The 24,937-nt window shown below is 34.1% G+C and overlaps 1 protein-coding gene across 1 annotated transcript in view; it reads right to left on the bottom strand.

Annotated features, from left to right (window-relative positions):
• Positions 1-24,173, bottom strand: part of LOC123523156 (uncharacterized) — a 90,131-nt gene extending 65,958 nt beyond the window's left edge. The window contains exons 1-4 of the mRNA XM_045300827.2: positions 23,943-24,173; positions 13,257-13,426; positions 1,282-1,468; positions 142-345 (exon numbers count right to left, since the gene is read on the bottom strand). Of these exons, the coding sequence (XP_045156762.2) occupies positions 142-345; positions 1,282-1,468; positions 13,257-13,426; positions 23,943-23,985 (604 nt within the window). The 5' untranslated portion in view covers positions 23,986-24,173. The remainder of the gene's footprint in view (positions 1-141; positions 346-1,281; positions 1,469-13,256; positions 13,427-23,942) is intronic.
• Positions 24,174-24,937: the final 764 nt, after the last annotated feature.

Genomic DNA, 24,937 nt, shown 5'->3' with positions numbered 1-24,937 from the left:
TATGATTACCATCGTCGAAATTGATTCATTTTCTATTTTTTTTTATTTCCCACAAGCTGAGGGTAGAAATCAGTCAACAATCTGTTAACAAACTTACTAACTTTATAATTATTTAAAATTTGAAAACTTACAGTGACTTACCCGTGAAACATTCGATATAGAAGTCAGTAAAATGTAATTGAATAGTATGGTGGCGAGCAACAATTATCTCCCATGTTTCTTCTGTGTGCAGAAATGGGAAGTTTAATATCGACATTGAAGTGAGCATCATCGTCGGTCTGTTACATATATGATGTTCATTCATCCACGTCTCTACAGAACTTTTCGCAACACAAGCAGGAACGTCTTAAATGGAATAATATATCCTGTTCTGTCTTGTTTGTTTATGAATGCTTCATCTTATATAAATACCAATAGTAAGTAAAGCGATATTATTTACAAGATTTTTGGCAGTCTTTCTTACTTGGACAACTAAACTTGCAATGTGTTTTGTTGATATTGCAATGTAACTAATAATAATTATGATAATAATAATTATGACAATAAAAGCGATTCAATTTCGAGATAAAATGTAGAAATGTTCCTGTAATAGTTTCAACATAATTTACGGGTGATCGATTGTTTTAGACAAATAGACAAGTGCAAAGCAAATGATTAAGTTTATTTGTCTGAAAATTTTGGACAGTTTAAAATTTGGATACGTTATTTTTCTTTTAAAAGAATAACTCGCCTTAAATAGGGTTATACTGCCTTTAAGTTAGATTACTGTTATTTGCCAAACCTTTTTCAACCGAATTTCAAAACTCTCTCATGATGTTTTTGGGTGTATGAAAAGTTTTACACTATGTTGCAATCGTTACAAAACTGTTTACTTACTGCAATAGGTCAATTCATATATGCCCTGCTATTTTACTCATGTCATAAATTACTTTAAAGCTTGGATATTTGTTTAGATACTAGGGGAAGTGCATTGACATGTAAACGCAAACTTTGCAACTACGCGACGCATGCTTTTCAAGCTCTTAATATTAAAAACACATTTTTAAAGAAAATCATCGGTAATAAACATTTACGGATTTGGAGAAGCAAATTTCAAGATCACGGCATATTTATTTTAAGATTTTATTAAAAAAAAAGAGATAAAGTCTAGCACATACAATGTTTTCAGTTGCTAAAACTTTTATTTAAAGAGAATGCCACGAAAGAGAACAGGTCTTTCCATATTGACACGGAATACCACATCCTTCAGTAAATGAAATTTAACATGAAAACATATTTTACCTTGTTTTGTAATTATTGCTCGAAACCCCCTAATCGTCTTTCTTTGCACTTGACATGGCAAGAAGGTCATGGTCAAGTAGGTCTCACTCGTTTCAACAACAAATACTCTCCCATTGTAACGATGATCAATTGTTTGCGATCTTGTGTTGTTAGGGGTTTTACTAATGAGTAGTTTGTCGGAGCAATCCTGCGATAAGGTTACTATGTTTAACAGAATATACAAACTATTCCTTTTACTACCTTTTCTCATAACTATAATTGTATAATTGTACATTCAATTTAGACTAAATAATTTTAATATACAACTTCTAAATATAAAAGGGGCCTCCGTGGCTGATTGGTTAAGGTCGCTGAATTCAAATCACTTGCCCCTCACCGATGTGGGGTCCCACCTCACTCGGGGGCCAGCGTTGAATTCTTCATGTGAGGAAGCCATCCAGCTGGCTTAAGGAAGGGCGGTGGTTCTACCCAGTTGCACGCCCATGATGAAATAATAATACATGGAGGGGCACCTGGGGTCTTCCTCCACAATCAAAGCTGGAAAGTCGCCATATGACCTATGATTGTGTTGGCGTAACGTTAAACCCAACTCACACAAAAACTCTAAATATAGGAACGCCGTTTCCCTGTAATTATCCATGCAACAACTCCTAGGTCTGTGACCGAATTCTGTAGGACCTCTTAAACAAATTTCTATAACATATAACCGGTACATTTTTATGCTTCATAATATTGATAATTAAGTATCAATTTGATTCTTGATATGTTAGGCAGTTAGCTGCAGGACCATTTTTCAGAAAATATGCAATAACAGAGCTTTGCTATTTTTTTTTTACAGAGAACCAATACATGATAGTTGCCAATAAAATTTTGTGTATATTGCAAAATCCAGACAATCTATTTTTTTGGTATCAAGCTTGAACTTTATCTTGTTAATCAGAGTTGAAGTCAAAAGTAACCACTGTGGAAGAATGCATACAAGTATTTTATAGAATAATTATTTGCGTACTGTCTTTGCAAAAAGAAGAATGAAATATTTTTTTAAGAATAAAACTACATTTTGCTACGGAACAATTCACAAGTATTAAAAAGATATAAATTAATATATACTAGATACTTTTATTCAGAGTTAAGATATAATGCGGATATACAGTTATGTTATTTATATTACATTGGTCAATGGCAATGCATTCACAGCATTATCACAACATATTACCATGTATTGCTTGATAGCAAATGCTTAATCAAATTATGTTTACCACGTACAAGCATCGGTATTATCTAAGAAGTAAAGGTAAGAGTGGATTTCCCGGAAGCACATAGCACCCCAAACACTGCCATAGAGCCATGCATAATTATATGCAAAATACAGAAAAAAGGTGAGAAGGAGTAAGGGGTAGAAAAAAAGGGGATCGGGTGTAGGGGGAAAGTGGGACAAATATGAATATTCAAAAGGAAAAGCCCCGTTCCTTAAACGCAGTAACCCTACAAAGTAAACCACAGCAGCGCAGACACCCACATACAACAGACAAACACATACGCACACAACTAAAAGACACAAATAAACAAACAGACAAGTAAGATAAACCAACACTAGTACTGTAGGGCACCTCCCAAGACACAAACACACATACGCACGCACGCACAATCTTATAATTGCCCGATGAGTTTAGCCCGAATGCCATTATGAACTTAGGAGGGCCATTACGGCTAGAAGACACACTACAGTCGTTTATTGAACTTTGTATTATATAACTTCGCTTCATTTTTATCTTTTTTCTATATTTTCACAAATGTTTAAGCATCATTAGTATGGCATTTTTCATCAACGATGCCATCAGTATTTGAGAATTGAGCTAAAAAAAATTCAGCACTCTTCCACCCGCCATAATGACGTTGCTACATAACGACATGTTTGTCAGTTTTTGGCGTTAAATTTTTTATTATTGTTAATAAAATCAGTTAGTACGCAATCTACTAAGAATATTTGATACGAAAATATAATATTCAATATTTTCTATGTAAATGAATCTGAAAATAATCAAGATTTTTATGCATTTTTACTTTCTTTAAACGATTGTTGTACAAGCATATTTAGATATTTGTTAATGCAGTACAATCGAGAGAAAAAATGCATGTTTATATAGTTGCTAACCGATGAAAATACATTTCTAATAAATATGTTAAGGGAATCCCGTCAGTTTTGTATGGCATCTTTTAGCAAAAATACATTTACTTGGTAATATTTTTTAAAAATTTGCGTTGCCAATGGCAATACAATCTACAATATTCTGCATTTTGTTTGTTTGTGCAAATTTAAAGACTAAATGTTATGCTTTATTTATGTGTTTGTTGTTTATTATTATATGGAGCTGATTATGTGTTATGTAAGTCTACGTTAATCTATCATCCTACGTAATATTTCGAAAGAAAGTTTACACATTGGCAATCTAGAATAGACAATACTCAATATCGAGATAAATATTTCTTAGAAAATGAATGAATTATTTATATATTTGTAGTAAAATACAAAGTGCTTGACATTGTTTGTAATTTTATACTGAAATTTAATTTGACATTTGTGTTTATTTCGCAGTTGGGAATATTTAACAAATATGTTTGTCTACAGTTTATAATACCTTAACTATTAAACCACAAACGATGTTAGATTCTATTGTGTATTTACAAATCTAACAAGCCTGCTTGACTTATTTGTTTAGTAGAATCATAATGTTTCTGCATATAAATGCACTCCTCACAACAGATTAACGTTATGTTCATTGAGATGGCCTAAAATTCAAATTCAGAAGCTGGTATATGGATTCAACATTCCGATCTTTAAGTATTTAGGACGTCACAAACCGTCATAAAGGAGAAGCTAGTTTACAAACACAATAAGAACTATTAACATTCAAACCATAATTCATTCTCGGGTTAAGCAAGTAATGAGGGTTTCGCTGTGAAACAGATCCTTAAAAAACTGAATAAAACAAAAATGCGTTTGGACATCTATAGCGCATGTTAAAGTAAGCACGGACTTTGACTTATTCCGTGTCAAAATTTCCCTCGACCGTTTGTATTTTGCCAGGTAAGAGAAATCACTAAAGCGACGGGTAGCGGCAAAAACTCAAGTTATTACGTCCTCTACATCTGTTTAACAATTCCTATATACTGCCATTATAAAACTTGACTTAGGTTCATTTTTTTTTTTCAAATCAGTGTATTAGCAAGAATCAACCGTATGACTCATTGTATTGGCCACATCCTTTTAGTATGCCGTTTAACAAAAATTGTTTTAATCAAATTTATTATAGAATAAAATTTATCCGAACATGCAGATCTGCTTTAAGCGTTCTATGTGCTGATTAAAAAGGTTAAGATAGAATAGAATAAAACAGAACAGAACAAACTAGAGCTTTCACTAAATGTGATTCAAATCCCCACCGAAACCTTGTTTGAAAAAGTTAAAATAGTGGTAATAAATAATAAAATCTGTAAAAAAAAAGAATGCTAACTAAGCAGTCGGTTTGATTAAGTCTGTTCATTTGAGGTAATGAAATATGCAACTACACTCACGTCCCCTAGCACAGGCTTAACCGGAACTCTTACATATCAATTGAATGGACTCCATGATCCCAAAGGACCAGAAAACATTTCAACACTGAATCCAAGTGCGGGGAGACTTTTTACAGCCGCCACACGGCACGTAAAGATTGCTGTTGTGATAGTTAATAAAATATGTTAAAAGATCTATTATGATTTATTTCAAACAGCGTTTGTGGTATAAAATTTCAAAATAATAAAAAAATTAACTCCAGACCTGTAAAACCATATAATTCTGCCGTAAAAGTAAGTGAATATTTGCGTGGAGCATGTAATTAACCGGGCAAGCCCGTGGCAACTTGGTCCGAGAGCTCACAGACTTTTATTGCAACAATTGAGGCCAAAAGAAGTTTATACATTTTTGGAAACAATATTTCATATCCTCCATGTAAACTCATTTCTTAAGTGTCAAAGCCGTGCCTATCTATATTTTGTTCACTTATGTTTGTGATAGGAGAGGTAAAACTCACTTGTAAAAATTTAGGGGGTAGGGTAAAGTTTACGTCTACTAGTTGTTTCAATGTTAAATTACAGTAGCTATATGATTGTCAGTAAAAAAAATTATCAAAAAGGAATGAAGGGCAAACTTGATATTTAAGGTCAAAGGTCAAATGTATGTACAAATCACAAAAAATTGGTATATTTGAAATTTATTTTTGTTCTTAAAAAGTAGTTTGTTACGATAAGTCACTCAGCTTTATATATGTAATGTGTATGTATCAGCCAAAGTAAGAAATGCAAATCTTATTGCAAAACGTCAAGGGCAACCTTGATAACTGAAGGTCAAAGTTCATTTTCATGCAAAAATATGAAAAATGTTACATTTACTTTTTCTAACGTTTTTAATAAGTATTCACATTGTTAGTCACAGAAGTTAATTCGTTTTAATGTCTGTATGTCAGGCAAAGTCAGCAGTGCAAAGGTAACCCCAAAACTGCCAAGGGTAAAGCTTATATCAAAGGTCAAAGGTCAAATTTGTGTGAAAAATTGCATGAATAGTTTCTTGTTTGAAATATAACAGCTATTTCTGATCATTATTTGTAATTGTTCGTGATTTATTTTAATGTATATATGTCCCACAATGTCAGTAATAAAGACATCGTCTAAATTCAGACAAGTTCAAATGTGATATTAAGGGTGAAAGGTCATTTTCAAGTAAAAGAATGAAAAAATAGCTCTTTAACTTTTCTTCTTGTTAATGATATTTCTTCGATATTAATCAACAATATCAGTTCATTTTAATGTATAAAAAGTAGGCGATGTCTGGTATGCACATATTATTTCAAAACATTTAAGGGCAACCATAATTTCAAAGGTCAGAGGTCAAAAAAGTGAGTAAAATGTTGCAATAATATAACCTGTTTGTAACAACTTTTATTGTTTAAAAGTATTTGATTTGTCATTTTAGTAACTGATCGTTGTTCATTGTACTGTATATATGTCAGACGATGTCATTGAAGAGAAAATAAGTCAAGGTCGAACCTGGTATTAAAGGTCAGGGGTCATTTTTTGTGTAAAAGATCAAATTTACCATACTTTCTCATTACTTTATTCAAAAATAAAAGAGCTTGTTAGAATTTTCTGTTAGCAATTTATTTTAATGTATATATGTCAATCAAGGTAAGGAATGTAGGTCTTATCCAAATAAGACAAAGCTAAACCTATTATTAAATGTCAAAGTTCAAATTCGCGTGAAAATTAGCCAAAATAATCAGTATTTTTGCAATGATTTTTCATTTTTTTGAGTGTGGGGGTGGGGATTTCAAAACTATTAACTAATTATTATTCATTTTAAAGTATAGATAACAGATGATATCATTCTTGAAATAATAACGAAAAATTAGTCAAGGTCAAATCTGACATTAAAGGTCAAAGCAGAGGGCCTTCAAAAACTCGCCATTATGAAAAAAATGGCTGGAACAAGTTGGGGAGTAAATGCAAAGATCCTCTGCAAGTCTACACAGACAACGTACGGCCCATAGCAGAGTACGTATCAACCTCATGTGTAACTGCTTCCAAAACCAGTAAAGATAAACTGGACAACGTTAAATTTCAGGTGTGAGGATAATCCCGGGGAAATGAGACAACTGCAATAAAATACACGGGAAAGACAGCCAACCCTGAGCCATAAGAGACAAGACGAGAGTACAAAGCTTTTGTGCATGCAGAGAAGGCAAAGAGACTCCACTCCACTCAAAACACAAGAGCAGAACCAAGAACAGACTGAAAAGACAAAGTCTTAACAATATCGTCAAAGAACTACAAAAAGGGAAAACAGCAGCACTAGACACAGAGGCAGAGCCGCTCGAGCCAAATGAATGGGTTCCCAGAGAATGTGCGCCCAAGATCAGATTGGAGGTACCAGGAGTAGAGTAGAAGAAAAGGGAAAGCAACATCAGGCTTACCAACAATCTCTTACGCCAGAAATGATCAATCAACGCTATCCAGCTCACTCTTGGATCCAAGCATATGCCGATGGATCAGTGGAAAAGGCAGTTCAGAAAGCTGGGAGTGGTGCCTACATCAAATTTTCAGACAGCTCCTACTTCATACCCTCTCATCCAGTCGGCAAGAGATGCTCCAACAACAGATCCAGATACAAGCCCTCACATCGGCGACACTCGAACTGTATGAGCGAGGAGAAAAGGGACAATATATTCCTAACAGACCCAAAGTCAGCTCTTCAGGCTCTCTCAGCAGTTCCATCAAACATCTTAATCAGACAGCTGTTGAAAAACATCAATCTCCTGCCTCAGAGCAACAATGTAGCATTTCGATGGATTCCTGCACATGTGGGCCTAGCTAGAAATGACGCTGTGCACAAACTTGCAAAAGCAGCAACCAAGTAAATACAGCCCCAACTTCGTACAGAGAAGCTCAGACTCTATGGAAGAACAGCTTGGCGTCAGATTGGAAGAACACAAATGGAGGTTACCTGCCATATCAGGACTGTCTACACAAGCTAAACAGCTAATTAACGGTATTCCGTCTGTGCACTGAAGACTGTGGCCTGAGAAAACATATGAAGAAGCTGGGAGTTGCAGAAAAAGCTAAATGTCAGTGTGGATCAGAGGAACAAACACCGTTTCACATTCCGCAGAGATGTTTCTATCTGAAAGAAGCACACCAGAAAGTTTGGCCAACAGACATCCTATTTGAGTCCAAGCGATGGAGAGATGCCTGCGACCTGCAGAATACGGTGCAGTTCATTGCCGCATCTAATCATAAGATATAAAATGGCCATAAGAAGATGGAAGGCAGTAAGGAAGGAAGTAAGTAAGTAAAGGCTAACATTACAATGAATTAATATCAAGTTATGACAAGATATGTTTGAATAAAGAAATAAAATAACAGTGTTACCTTTTGAATTTATTACCCAAAACTGAATTTTAATCTTTAACATCAGGGCTGATCTAGACTCATGGCTTATGATATCTTCATTGTTGACAATGACCCACATATATACACATATATATATATATATATATATATGTATGAAACTTCAAGGAATAACCATCAGATAGTAATAATGACAAAATACCTTTAAACAATGAAAAGTATTGCAAAAATGCTGTTTTTGCGATCTTTCACGCATATCTTACCTTTACTTTTGATATCCTTTACCAATCACTGTTTTTGAAATTAGATCTGCCTTGCTGACATTGATTTACAAATAACATTAGACAAAATTATTTTCCATGAACAAAATGACAAGATAATTTGTAACGAAGAAGAAATTAAAAAGGCTGTATTTTGAATTTTTACATGAAAATGACCTTTGACCTTAAATGTCAGGTTTGACCTTGACTTATTTTTCATTATTATTTCAACAGTTATATTGTCAGACAAAAATAACCTACACAATAAAGAAAAATCATTGCAAAATTCTTGTTATTTTGCGAATTCTTACACACATTTGACCTTTGACATTTGATAATAAGTTTGCCTTTGACTTATAAGAATAAGACCTACATTGCTGACTTTGCTTTACATCTATACATTAAAATAAATTGCTAACAGTGAATTATAACAACAAGCTATTTTTGATCAAAGTAATGAGTATGTATGGTAAATTTTGTGATTTTTTATACAAAAGTGACCCCTGCCCTCCAATTCCAGGTTTGATCTTGACTTATTTTCTCTTCAATGACATCGCCTGATATTGATACAGTAAAATGAACAACGATCAGTCACTAAAATGACAAAACAAATACTTTTAAACAATGAAAATTATTACAAACAGGTGATATTATTGCATCATTTTACTCACTTCTTTGACCTTTGATATTATGGTTGACCTTGAATGTTTTGAAATTATATGTGCATAGCAGACATCGCATAACATTTATACATTACAATGAACTGATATCGTTGACTAATATTGACGAAATATTATCAACAAGAAGAAAAGTTAAAGAGTCTTTTTTCATTCTTTTACATGAAAATGACCTTTGACCCTTAATATCACATTTGAACTTGTCTGATTTCAGACTATATCTTTATAACTGACGTTGTGGGACAAATATACATTAAAATAAATCACGAGTAATTAATAATAATGATTAAAAATAGCATTTTTATGTCAAACAGGAAGCTATTCATGCAATTTTTCACATAAATGTGACCTTTGACCTTTGCTATAACTTTACCCTTGGCAGTTTTGGGGTTACATCTGCACTGCTGACTTTGCCTGGCATATAGACATTAAAACCATTTTATACAGGTAGGTGCTTAAAACTGTTTTGAAAATAGATATGGCATTCAGCACTTATTTTGCAATATGAATTTCTTTTTGCTGACATTGGTTGACATATATACATTTACTGACAATAAGATAGTTACTGTAATTAAACAGTGAAAAAACTGGTAGTCGTAAACCTTACCCTATCCCCTTAAATTTTAACAAATGAGTTTTACCTCCCCTATCACAAACAGAAGTGAACAAAATATAGATAGGCACGGCTTTGACACTTAAGAAATGGGTTTTCATGGAGGATATGAAATATTGTTTCCAAAAATGTATAAACTTTTTTTGGCCTCAATTGTTGCAATAAAAGTCCGTGAGCTCTCGGACCACTAATCCTATGCTCAGATGTTACAAGGCTGGAGAAGTAGAAATGAAAAAGTAAAAATGTATGACCTTGGGCTGTGCGTGCATGCTTAGGGACAATATCAAGAAAAACAATATGCAAACAAGTTTTACTTCCGTGGAGGTTCGGCAAAGTCAAAGGTCATACGTCTGAAAACTTGAAAATATTTGAACCTGTTGTATAATATCTATCTATGATATTTTAAAATAATAATGCTTGTGCTTTGTTTCAAGTGTGAAAACTCCGAACTATACACACAATTGCATATACATAAATAATAATTTTAGCAGTGTATTACAACGGAAAACTTGTTTACCGGTACTTTAAATAAGAAAACGATGAAAAATAAATCATTATTATATAGAAAATAGATTTTAAGCTATTTTCAAAAGTAAAAACATGATCAGAATTTTAAGCAAAGTTGTCCTATTGGCGTATGTAATACATTCTGCATTGAAACCATTTTGCACTAAAGGCACCAGTTTTACAGTTATAATGACCCCTTTTTCACGTACCACGATTCGTTTCGCGTCTGTAGTGAGCCTCTGATTAATGAGAGGGTAAAATGCTAAATTTTTGAAAATTGATATATCAGATAAACACCTAAACTAAGCTATGTTGTGATTTGGGAGTAGGGGTAGTGTATATAATTTTACGCGAAAATGAATACGGTGACCACATAATTTTACTCCTTCAATCGACGGAAAATAAGTTTTCTTCATCATGTTAGTTTTTGGTCAAATGCTACCGTTTGGGTTTTACATGAGACAAGATTTAAGCAGACTTTTTATTCAAAACTCAACGTTATATATGTTTCGCTCTGACGTCACTGTAACGTAAATTTCGTCTTTAGCGTTAAACTGATCTCCACAAATTATACATCATTCTAAAGATTTTTTAATGAAAATATGATGAGTAACAAGCAAATCGATACTTGCAGAATGAACAGGACGATTAACGAAAGCTATCCGACGGACATGAAATCACGGTTCATCAAAAATGGACGTCAATGGTCGTGTTTGAAGGTTTGCAGTGGAAAAAAGTACAGAAATATGAAAAAATATAAGGAACATGCTGATTTTTTAATAAAACAAAATGGCGAAACGGAACCCAATAAAGCAACTTAGGCGCATTCTACCTTAAACCGCTTTATGTGCGTACCCAACTTAACTCTTACCCCCACCATTGGAGGAATGTCAAAGGGGGAATGAGTTTGTAAAAATAAAAGACAGAGGACAGTGTAAACTTACGTAATCAAATCATCAAACGTTTGTGTGAAATTTCAATAAAATGCACGAATAGGTTTCAGAAATACGGAATTAAATGTCAATGAATTTTGGGACATTTTCCAAGTGACAATTGCAGATAATTCTGTCAAATCAAAAGTCAGAGTTATGTTACCTAGTATTTTTACTACAAACGTATTGTAAGTATCTCAATGACAAAAATTTATTGTACAAGTTTCAGTCTGGTTTCAGAAGAGGATTTTCAACTGATACATGTCTCATACATCTTTCTGATTATATCAAGTTTGAAATGGATAAAGGTCATCTCATAGGCATGATTTTACTTGATCTCCAGAAGGCATTTGACACTGTGGATCATTCTATCCTTCTTATGAAACTTGAAGGCCTTGGTCTTGGCCCTGATGTATTACGTTGGTTCAGATCATATTTATCTGACAGACAACAACTTGTAGATGTCTCTGGAACCTTTTCTAAGCCTTGTAAAATTACGTGTGGTGTTCCGCAAGGGTCAATACTAGGACCTCTTTTGTTTTTAATTTATGTGAATGATATGTCTGCAGTGGTTAAAAATAAACTGTTACTCTATGCTGATGATTCTGCTATAATGGTCTCTGGTAAAACTAAGTCATCTATTGAAAAAGATCTAGCAAAAGATCTTGAAATGGTTAGTCAATGGTTAATTGATAATAAATTGTCTCTACATCTGGGTAAAACTGAAACTATTATATTTGGTTCCAAGCCTAAACTTAGGACTAATAGGGACCTTAATATAAAGTGTAATGGTCAAATTATTAATCCTACCTCAGCTGTCAAATACTTGGGTGCAACCTTAGATCAGAGTTTAACTGGTAAATCTATGGCTAGTTCCATTATTAAGAAAGCTAATGCCAGGTTAAAATTTTTTTATAGAAAGAAGGCCTATCTTAATGAACATACTAAAAGACTTTTGGTTTTATCCCTTATTCAATGCCATTTTGACTATGCTTGTTCATTTTGGTATCCTGGTTTAACAAAATCTTGGAAGGACAAACTACAGGTTACACAAAATAAATTGATCTGATTTGTATTGAACTTGGAACACAGATGTCATATTGAACAACATCATTTTATTTCCCTAGACTGGTTACCCGTTTCCAGAAGAGTTGAACAAATTACTCTTTGTCATGTTTTTAAAATAAAAAATGGTCAATCCCCTGATTATATGGGTCATCATATCGTTAAACAGGATTCTGTTCACGCATACCAAACTAGATCTAGCCAAAATGGGTCATTTGTGCCACCGAAAGTTAAAGGTTTTGGCCTAAAGTCTTTTTCCTACTTGGGCTGCAAGTTATGGAACATGCTGCCTCCCCACATAAGACAATTGCCCAACATATCTAGTTTTAAAAGGGCGGTAAAGGACCACTTTCTTAACGATAAGCTTCATTGCTGAACTTATGTGTTCTTTCTGTTATCTAGTCCCTGGTTGTAATGCATTTTTTTAAGAAATTATATTTTTACAATGTACTGTGATATTGATGTGATATTGGTGTCTATTTATTCATATGTCTTTCGTTTAATTAAGAATCATAAATTGAGCAATTATAATTACATATGCATAACATATACGTTATTTTATAATAATGAACTCGGTAATTTTTTTATATATATTCATGTTAATGTTTCATGCCTCTCTATGTCAGACCATTGGTACCAAGGACCACAATGGAAATAAGAGATTTTTTTCTCTTTCTTGTGTCATCCTTGATATTGATGTGACTGACATAGTTCATAACACATTACTTCATATGACAACTTTTATATGTGATTATAAATTTTATTATATGCATGTATTGTAACTATGTTATGTTTGCTCAATTATCGAAATAAATCTATCTATCTATCTAATTTTATATCTGTTTTCGTTCTTTAGATGGGACGGGACAAGACTGGAACGGACGAGACAAAGTGATTCCTATACAGCCCCCCACCCGCTGCAAACAAATTTTTCTTTTATATGAAATACTTCGAAGAAAAACTTTTTAACCAACTATACCTGATTACTTTCCAGTGATACATTTGTGAAGACGATCCTCACAAAAGGTCCATTCGGATATTCTATTATCCATCTATATGTTTGTTCAGTGTCGAAAGTCGTTATTGTAGTTTCATTGTTTATGTATTCAACATTCGATTCATTTCTCAATTGTCCGCTCACCAAACCACCTAAAATGATATGACAAGGTAATAACCAGTCTAGTGTAGTGTATGTTGTCGGGCAGAGGTTGTTTTTAGAATGAACATTTTTCACGAATTTTAAAGTCTAAATTGGAGTAAATATATTGAAATTTATATATGGATGTATAAGTGGTGTTTCGGACTATAATTTGGTAGATATACTATCTACCTTCTATGCTTTATTTTTGATAAACATTAAAGCATTGACAGAACAATAGAACAGCTATTGAAACAGTGAAGTGTACATTCATTCATTGAAATTCATTACTGCTAATCCGTCGTTTGTTCTCGGGGGTAATATTAACAGTGTTGGTAGGAAAACACCTGTGAAACTCTTGCAGCATTAAAGCTACATTGAAGTACTTAGTAATACACGTAAAATCTACGGAAGCATTTTGGGGCTGTCATTGCTAGAAAATAACTTACCTTATATAGTGTTCTATAGCATAGCGTATTTGAGGCTGTTCTGGCAATTATGGGAAATCTTGTAGCTGAACATTTTATTTATGGAATAGAAATCTTTTTACCATATATAAGGAAACTTTTTAATACAATACATAGATCAGGTCATTTCCCATCAACTAAGTCGAAAATAATTCCGTTTCATAAAAATGGTTACCCTGATAACTATAGAGGTATTGCTCCTGTTGATATTTGTAGTAAAGTGTATTTACAGGTTATTAGATTTGTATCGAGAAATATGCACGAGTTCTGCAGAGGAAATATTGCGCGACTTTATGAGTGCAATATTATTCCACGAAAGAACGAGTGGATATCTAATAATCATTTTATTACATACGCATCTACACCTAAAATTATTATATAAATGATACAAATTTGTTATTAAGCCTGGGTGAAATTGAAAATATAGTCGTTAAAGAACTTTAAAACGTGACGACACGTCACAAATGTCGCCCGAGCCCGATATGAAATTTGAACGTCAATATGGAAAAATATTGACGTTTCAGGTTCCATTTAAACTGAACGGACTTATCGAATAAGTATGTAATAAATAAGTGTACTGACTACACGAGTAATATTCTACTGTAATGCATCTAAAATAATCACTGAAGCGAAAGCTAGTTTTTGTTCCGGATACACTACTATTGATAATGGTTTTGTTTTTATATTCTATAATTAGTAAATACCAACGTATGAGGCGTAAAAAGTTGTATGTGGCTTTTGTTGACTTTAAAAAGGCATTTGACTCTGATAATAGGGTAGTTCTTGAAATCAGTTTAAGTATTTATCACCCCGTTAAAGCATGTGTAAGAAGTTATGCATCATGTACTACAACATTCAAATGCCCCCTCGGTTTAAGACAAGCTTGTAAACTTAGTCCAATTCTATTTTGTTTATTTATAAATGTTATCAGAAGAAGTGAGATTCATGTTATAAAACTTTCACCAAATGATGTTGAAATCTTCTTGTTGATGTTTGCTCATGATGTAACCTTAGTATCTGATACTGTTAAGAGGGTTACAGTGGCAGCATACTGTTTTACATCGATACTGTTTAGAGTCGAAATTGAGGATTAACATTGATAAAACCAAAATCGTTGTATTCAAAAATAGCGGGTTTAGAAGTCAGGGATTATGTAGAACGTGTTCATGTATATGCTTGCAAGAGAAATATGACTGCACCGTTGTTTGTTTGTAATGCTGCTGTTTTAGGTGACTGTGCACAGTTTCCTATGAATATTTGTGCTTCAAAATAATATATTAAATTTTGGATTCGTATTGTTAATATGTCTGAAGATAAATATTATCTGGGCAGATTAGTGAAACAACACTGCCTTTGGTGATGCAAGCATGAAATTTGGCATGTGTATTCGTCTGAGCCTACTTTTTTCAAGAAGACCGTTACCCACTTGAAAATTCAAAATGGCGGCCATTTTTAAGATGGCCGCCGCGGGAAGTTGATTTTTAACTTGAACAGACCTATACCAAGTACGTTTTTGTCAATTTTGAGGAAAAACTGTCTTTAAGATGTGTTCAGTGTGCAAAACCTATTTTTGATACACAAGAGACTGGTTTCAAAATCCAAAATGGCGTAATTTTTTCAAGATGGCCGCCGTTTCATGTAAAAAGTACTAATTTGCCATTAACACTAACATTCTCAGTTAAATTAATTTTAATGTTATAGTCAAATAACATATTAAGAGTGTTGGAGGACAGTTTTTGTCTCGCCTGCGACTTTAGGAGCTGACGTTGGACATGAACTTTAATAAAATTATCCCACTTTTTAAATTAGATATTTCAACGTTAAGTTTTTGTGTCTCTACATGGAATTTTTTAATATGTCCTTTTATGGCCGTCACTGCTTGATAAGAACTTGTAGTCAAACTTTATAAAATGCGGACATTTTTAAAATTAATGTGTTTGTAACAATCCAAGTTGACACATCAATTGTGATAAAGAAAGGATCGGGGCCTCCATGGCCGAGTGGTTAAGGTCGCTAACTTTAAACCACTTGCCCCTCACCGCTATGGGTTCAAACCTCACTCTGGGAGTTGAATTCTTAATGTGCGGAAGCCACCCAGCTAGTTTACAGAAGGTCGATGATCTATATGACCTATAGTTGTGTCGGTGCGATGATAAACCCAAAACAAAAACAAAAAAAGAACAAACGATCTGCTTTGTGTCATAGGTAAAACAATGCAGATCTACCTTACTTGTTTCCTCTGGAAGGCATTCTCAAGCCATTTGGCCAATTAGCTGTCACATTTGTAGTTGCATAGATCTATACACTGGAGTCCAAAACAATAGCAACACCTTCCACAACATTCTTTTTATGCACATTTAGTCAGTTCTTTACAGCTACCTGCAACTGGTGGAAGTTTTGTCCAGAGTATCTGTCAAAGGTCACTTTGTTTTCTCCCATCCCAAGTCAGCAGGATTCTCGACTTCCATTTAGCGAAACAGTGCCTGTCGCCATATGCAACCAGCTTGGTATGCAGCACTCTTTGTGTGCTTGAGTTGGGGGAACAGCATCATATGACCTCTGTTTTCGGGTAAACATGTCCAGTCTGACGCCATCAATATCTGCTATAGAACTTGACCTGTCATACATTGAAATGACAAACGTTTCAAGAAGCCTCATTAGATATCATTGGCCGAAATACACTTAGGTTCTTAACGACATCTGTCACTTCCGGACAAACATTTTTTACCTTTTCCCTGGAAACCTGACACTACATCACAACCTGTAAACGCACGGAAGAAAGCAATACCTTTTGCTTTCTCATGGCCAATTGATTGAATGACATCATATATGGGAATCCATCTCAAATTGTTTCCTGTCCGAAAGCTACCCACAGCTGTTCAAGGCCAAGATCGTTCAGCTCAGAAAATACATGAATAGCGATGACAACAACATCTGTGTCTGTAGCTTTAGTAACAAGTTGTTTATGACCCTCCACAACAGCATATCTTGCATGCATGAACATCTGTGTATCGGCTTCCTCATGATTTTATGGCGTCAGACTCATTTCTCTGATATTTAGAGGTGTAGGCCTGTATCTTGGGGACAACGTCAAGAGCTGTATAGCCTGCGAATGTCTTAGAGGTCCGTGGTGGCAACGAGTTTACCAAAGCTGAGCCATCATTAATGATACTCGAAGCTTCTGGTACTGTATCTGGAATTTGGATATTTGCTTCAAGAATTGATACAAGCTGAGACTTTTGGCAGCTATGGAGTTTTCCATTGTCACCAGGAGCAACTTGGAAGGACTGGTTTTCATGTCTGAAAAATTCATGAAGATCACATTCTCGGAATTGACATGATATGAAGAGTTTGGAAAATAAGCGGCAGTCATCTTTTTACATTTTCTTCTTTATATCTACGGCCGCTGGTTCAGGCTTCTGTTCAAAGAAATCCAGTTTGTTCTTCTTTATTGGTTCATAGAATGTATTCTCTTTATCTCTTTCCAAGCCTTTTACAAACTCCTAAAACGACTTCGGTCATTTTGATAATGAGTTTGAACAATCTTTGCTACACTAGCTTTTGCAACAACCTTAGTATCTAATGTAAGTAGGTCTGCCGTATCTTCTTGAAAAGGATTACCCATTTTTTCAGAACACCGTACAGGGTCTGTACCTTCGCAAAGAATTTTCTCTGTCCTTGAACCGTTTGTTCATGACTTACAGATTCATTCGCATCTTTTCCCCCAGATACGGAATCATATTTAGCAGCAATACGACTTACCTCAGGCCGAGCTACAGCCCAACTTCTCAGGGATGCCTGATCTTAAGATACACCTATTGCACCTCCTTCACTCTTGATTACTGCATTGGTCTGTTCGTGTGCTTGATCTATCGCCATTGCAGAAAATGGTCGCTTAGACTTAAAGACGACAAACTTCCCTGCACAGAACTCTTGATACAGGAATGGATATCGACTTTCCAAGTAAATGTATAGAAAGCCAACGTGCATAGTTGATGTTGTTGGCAAAGAAAAGAGATATTACCACGGAATGGGCTTGGCGGTACAGAATGAAATTTGCCTCACGAAATGCCCTTACTAAAGAGCCTATAACCAGCTCCATTGACAACACGAGATGCCAGAAAGAAAACTGGGGACTCGCCTTTGCATGTGGACACCATTCTTCAAATGTAAGAGCACCTGTTGTCTTAGTCTGTGTTAAGACCGTACGTTTAGTTCATAGGAGATAACTGCTGAGGCTATTCAAATTTTGTATAATTATGTCCCTTTTCTTCTCAAAACATACGGTCTGTGCAAAATTTAATGTGGATTGAGCCTTTCCTGAATCCTGGAGATCGACCTTTATCTCAGGTCAAGCTATTACAGCTGAAAATGATCGTGTTACATGGCCTGGTGGTTCTGGGATATTTATTCCATTCACTCATGTTTATAAACAACCCCTTGGTCTGTAGACTATAGGGAGCACTTTGGTAAAAATTATTGAACTATGAAAAATACCTAATGAATAATTGATACATAGTGGATTAATGGTGTTGTTTATACTTTTTATATATTATATATTCTGTTTTTTAATTTGAATGATTTATTAAAAAAAGATGTTGTACAGATGATTGATTTTATATAATAATTCATGTTTTATGGCTAAAATAAAGAAATGCGGATTGTAATCTACAATGGTTAAGAATACCCGGCAGAAAGAGTTTAAAGAATAGAACTAACACCTTCTACAAAACAGAAATCATGTATACTGTGGGAAGAAGTGAAACTGCTCCTAATGAACAGGAAAAAACTGTCAACGTTCTAGCAACCAAAACAATGATATGGGTGTTTTATGAAACAACTGAAAAATATATCTGCCTATCACTGATCTGTTTCAAAGCCATTATTCTAAAATAATTTTTCTTTATTTTCAAATAAAAAACATGATCTGTAAATACATTTGTAGTTTGCTTTGAATTTCTCTTTCTCGGTTCTCTTTGCTTTATTATGTACAACTCTCATGAAAAAGGAAAAAAAATATATTAGAGAAAACATCTGGAAAAAGGAGAAAATTGTTTCCAAAGTCTCCTTTTCAAGGCAGAAAGTGCCAGGAAACCAGTTAAAATCAATAATAGGGATATAACATTCAAAAACATGTTTTGCAGTATGTTTTTTGTCCCTAAAAACTGACCAAATCTGAATGATTACGAAATTTACAAACTAGAAAATTTTAATACAATATTCAAAACACATCATAAAATACATGTATAGTATATTACACATACTTTTTTCAACTTTATATGGTATTCTTATTTTCTGTAAAGAAATTACTTCATTTAACTCTTTCTGTATAAAATATATTTTAATTTCAACCTGAATTATGTTTTAAAACTGCATGTGCACAGGGCCTGCAGTAGCTACTAGCAGCAGCATTTGTAACAATATGTAAATTTATACCACTGCATAATTGAAACGGAATAGTAACTATGATAACAGATACTGTTACGTCTTGAATTTTAAACTAAATAACTAGGTTTTTAAATCACTTATACCATCTTCTGCTAATTTCATCTAAAGCTTCGATGGAATATTAGGGCTTTACACCTACGTGCAGAGTTAAAAAATGCCGTTAAAATCTGATAAATTGATGTCTATTTTGCAAAAGTCACACACATACAGTGCCTCTATTCTCACACATAGAAAACTTCTTCATTTATTAAAAAATCAAAATTATCACAGTAACAAATGTGCAAGCTTTGCAACATCTAATGCCTTTGCTATACTTAGCTGAATCCGTTGTTAAAATATTCATTCTGCCTATGTCCTGCTTTAACTTAATATCAGTTTATCATTCTGTTCAACATTATTCAATATCTGTCTAACATCATTCTTAAATATCATTTTTCTATTAAAACAAAAAATATCTTTTGCACTTTCAGCAATACAATACTTGCTGCTGAGGATACACTGTTGAGTATATTTACTTATTCTGTTCTTACAAGCATGTAGGTCAAACTTTTGTTAATGAAAGGATAATTGACTTTTCTTATTATGTACTGTGCTATTAGATAAGACTTACTGTGTTCCTTTTTTTGTTCGTTTCGTCTTATGTGTTGGCTTTGTGTGCGTGTGTGTTGTTCGTTTTGTCCTTATGTGTTGGCTTTGGGTGTATGTGTATGTGTGTGTGGTGCACGCGTCTGCGTGCTGGGGGTTTCGTTTTGAGGAGGCTACGTTTTTGGTGCGTGGCATTCCCTGTTTGATATGTTTCTTTGTTTTTTACTGGTATCAAATAACATAATGCACTTCTAGTTTATTAATTAATTATTGATCTAACCAATAAGACTTCATATGTTTTCATTTAGGAATTGTTGTTTTAACATGATTATAATTGAAGAATGAGGGCAATTCAGACCTTTCTGATTTTTGGTGTATGATTAAAACTAGCCAGATTAAACTGAAACACAAAATTAAATCTCAGCTCATGTGCTGACCACCTAAATGTTGATTAAGATCCCTATCCACAGGAAAAATTTATTGCAGTGTGCCATACTTGTGATCGGTCAGCTAACGGTTTATCATGAGAAATCTGTCAAGGCTCTGACCACAGTTTACCAGACTAGATAATCAGAGCCAAGACTGATGAATCAGAATATATAAAAGAATTATTTTTTTTTCTAAAATAAAAAGATCATCTAGCCGGTAGCCAGACTACTGTTGTCTGTTCGTTAGTTTCTGCACAGTAATGATTGTAAGCCCTTTGTAAACCATGTGACACAGGGCGAGGCCATATCTAACCCTAGTGAGTGAGTGAGTGAGTTGGGTTTTACGGCGAATCGACACAAAATGGTCATATATCGCAGAGAAGAAGTCATATTGCAAACGCCAACTGCAAAACCTAAACACTGATGTAAAAATGTAAAGCATACCTAAAACATCCATCTAACCCTAGGGTAATAAGTTGACCAACCTTGCTAGAGGACTACTAGATGATGCTACATACGAAATATCAAAGCCCTAGGCCCTGTGGTTTTGGACAAGAAGATTTTTTAAAAGTTTTTCCTTTCGGTTGCCATGACAACACGAGTTCTGTATGGAATATTATTCTTTGAACAATTGTTAAAAAAGACTATCCAAGGAACATCCCTGTGAAGTTTCATCAAAATTGACCTGATGGTTCAGGAGGAGATGTTTTTTAAAGGAAAGTATGGACGGACGGACGCCGGACAGTGAGCGATCACAATAGCTCACCCTGAGCCTTTGGCTCAGATGAGCTAATACGAAGCGGCTCTCGTTCTTCGAAATGGCTTGATTTTGAGGTGGCTAACTTTTATTTTTCGAAAGGGTACCATTAGAGGAACATTTGTGCCAAGTTTCATGCTTGCATCAGCAAATGCAGTATTTTCCCGAATAAATCAAATAATTTGCTCAGCTATATGTAAAGAAATTTATAATATGCTTAAACATTGGGACCATCTTGGTTCTAAAACCTATTTCGAGTGGTATTTACTCACTACAGCAATCTGATTACTTATTTCAGCTAGTGAAAGAGACAACTCAGTGCTAATCTTAACCTAAATTAGATAGGTGATTTGTGTCTGTGCAGAGATGGTTTAGAATCAACCTGGAGGTCAGTGTGTCGAGTGCAACTAGGCTTTCAACTTAAATCACATCTCATATGACACCAGTACTGGAGTAAGTGTGTCCGTTAGAGTAAATGTCACACTGATATTGAACAGCTGATAAGAAAATTTTAATATTGTAAGTATTTTTACTACAATATGTACCTGAAAAACCACATTGACTTTTGAACACGTAATGCCTATTTAGCAACCAGATACGCATTCGGAAAGTGGGTTTATGAAATAGGTACAGAGGGCTTAACATTTTGTATTTTGTACCAACAGATAGTAAACGGCTCACGTTAGATGCCCACATAGTCACTTCTCTTTACACTTTTGAAACGTCTCTTATTTTGATTAAAAAGAAAAAGAAGATCAAGGACCTATGAAATTTGTTTTGTTTTAATAGAATTAGTTCAGCCTATTTCAGAATGAAATGGACACATGTACTTTGTTATTCAATATCAATGATGGTTATATTTGTAAAGAATCCCGCATATAAGCGGTTTTTGTATAAAAAAAATGAACGCGTGAATCAAATTCCCTGACTCTTCAGAGTCGGCCAGTGCTAAAATAGCTTTGGGTATTGTTTAATCCCCCCTTGGATATGGTATCTGCTTTATAACTTTGTTTTTTGGCAGTTCCTGTGATATGCAGGCTCCATAACCCAAGATCCCCTTTCTAAATTCCAGTTTGTTTAGTTCTGCTCATTGTTTTCTCGTTTAGGGCAAACCCATTATTTTAACTGGGAACTACACACTAGTGTAGCATTGACGGTTCCGTGTGCACCGCCGTATGAACACATCTACGGATGTCTCTAAATTGTGTTTTGTACTTTTACCATGTGTAAAGGTTGAGTTCTGCTCAACCCGGGGCTAGAGGGCGTGGACGGTAGCAAGCATTTCCACTATCGTCCATGAACAGGCTCAATCAAACCAGGCCTGCAACATATTCGTTTTTGTTGTGTTGAGCGACCTGTGGAGTTTCCACTTTTTCTATTTTATGCTTGCTATTCATATAAATTACAAAAAAAAACATACTTAATGGCAATTCATTGAAACTTCACAAATTAATAGAGGCAAAAATTACACTTAATGCTATGTCCCTTGCTTTAATCATCTCCCTTTATTCATTTTTCTTCTTTTTATTATCTCATTTTTGTTTTGTTTCTAATACGTTATTGTCCATATTGGGGCAAGCACATGCATCGGGAGCATCATTCGGTTTTACCGATTCCTTGTAATAACAAGGCGGTCTCAACTATTAGACAACTGTTACACTACTTCTAAGTTTAGATAAGGAACATAACTGGGAACCGAGTTACTTTTTTAAAATTTGATTTTTATTATGGTAAGGATAACAACTTGCATTCAACATTAAATATTTTTAAGTCAGATAAGGGCCATAATCTGAATAAATTGAACAAAGAGTTCTTTAACATGGGTACATGTAAGTACGGTTAAAAAAGAAGGATGTCGAAAAAGGAATGCAATTTATATTCAGTTCAATATAGGGTTATCTAACTGGTTTATTTCAGTAGGACTGATGAAAAAGAAGCATTGTGTGAAGTTTTAACAAGTACATGCAGTGATTAATTAGACATAAACTTTAACCAATGTGTTACATCAATGACGGCGACACAGACTGCCTGGTGCATACACCTGCTCTAAATATTTTTCGAATAACTGAGTTAAATTGCGCCGAGTTATATTGACAATTTTGCAGAAATGGTGGTTCACATTTTACTTTTACATCCATTATCATTCGATTTTATTTCCATTCGATTGATTCTGTATGAACAAGAATTACAACATGAGCTCTACATACACATGTCACAAAGGTCATGCTTGAATATTACACAAGAAACCACCACATTTGAGATTAATGTATATAAAAAGCACAAGTTGCAAGAATGAAATATTTGCCGAAAAAAGACGTTGCATTTTTACTTTTTTTGAGTATAGTATGTCTGTTTAACATTCAATATAAAGGCATTTTGACTATTTTTTGTCTCAAAAATCAGTATCGTGAAACCGTTATTTTACTTATTATTATCATAAAAAACTAATGGAAAAGAATACAAATTGTTTGCAGTGAAGAGCCATGTATGTGTAACATATTCGCCCTACCCGTCAAAAATTTTTTTCAAAATTATATGTTTTATTTTTCTCGCATTTTTAGTTTTCCCTGACCACAACAGTTTTGATTCCACAATAATAATAAAGAACTAGTATTCCAGTTTAGTGAAATTCACATAAATATGGCAAATATGATCTTTAAACTGTATATTCGAAGTGTTTCTCCATTTGGGACCGCATAAATATGTATAAAAATACAAAGAAAATCAAATATGTCTCAGTTTTATATATATACAGGATATAATGCAGAATATATATTCATTTAATAGATATAGTCTTTTAAATTTAATTTAATTACGTCAGTGAACATATAGTATATTTTACCTAGATATAGCAAAGTGATTGCTATGGTGAATATATCCTTCATTGTTTCGATTTTTTCACATGAGATCAACACTAGTCTTATACCGTGCAAAGCTCAAACATTTTTATTTACACTGAAAATATAAAACAAATTGAAACCATAATTCAAGATTTCCGAGCATAACAACAACGTATTTACAAATGATGTATTTTCCTCTATATACCACTAGTTTTAAATTGATCTTAAACAAGCATACGCACAATAGCGACTGCGCATGTTACTGGCGATCTTGTTCGAGAGCAGTATAGTTTAAAAACAAGATAACTTCTTGTAGACTTTCGTACGCACCTGAAGAGTGAAAGAGTATACATATCAATGGTATAATGTTTAGGTGTGAAACAACTTCATTTATTTACCAAGCAATTTTGATAGGTTTTTAAAGTCACAGAACCTCATTTATTGTACTTGTATTTTAATTTGAAGCTTAGCATCAAATCAAAATGCGTATTAAACGTACGTATATTGCTTATCATACATATTAATAAAATCGGGAAAGAAGATCCCTCGGAAGCACCGAGAACAAGCAAACAGTGAAGATTGCAGACTCGGTTTGATTGAGTCTGTTCATGAGCAGTAATGGAAAATGCAACACTGCCCACGCCCCCTAGCACCGGCTTAAGCAGTATTCAATCTTCATATCTAAATGAGTTGAAATCAATAATCCCGAAGGACCAGAAAATATAACCCTTTTTTTCTGCTTACGAAGAATGATAATTTACCAATTGTAGCTCCTGGAAAAGATGGCACAGTAACTCTCTCAATCGGTGGCAAAAACTTTACAATTGAATCCCCTGATGTACAAAAAAAACATCCCAGACATCAAACAACAATCTTAAAAGTTGTTTATTTCAACTGTCGACTGCCTTTTTGACAAAATCGCTGCCTACTTTCAAATGAAGCGTTCTTTAACAATCGGTGTACACTTCTAATCATCTTATGCCGACTTCTCTGTGCA

Source organism: Mercenaria mercenaria, chromosome 8 (genome assembly GCF_021730395.1).
Source record: "Mercenaria mercenaria strain notata chromosome 8, MADL_Memer_1, whole genome shotgun sequence".
In the NCBI taxonomy this organism is placed as follows: Eukaryota; Metazoa; Mollusca; class Bivalvia; order Venerida; family Veneridae; genus Mercenaria; species Mercenaria mercenaria.
This window is presented reverse-complemented; position numbering and strand designations above follow the sequence as displayed.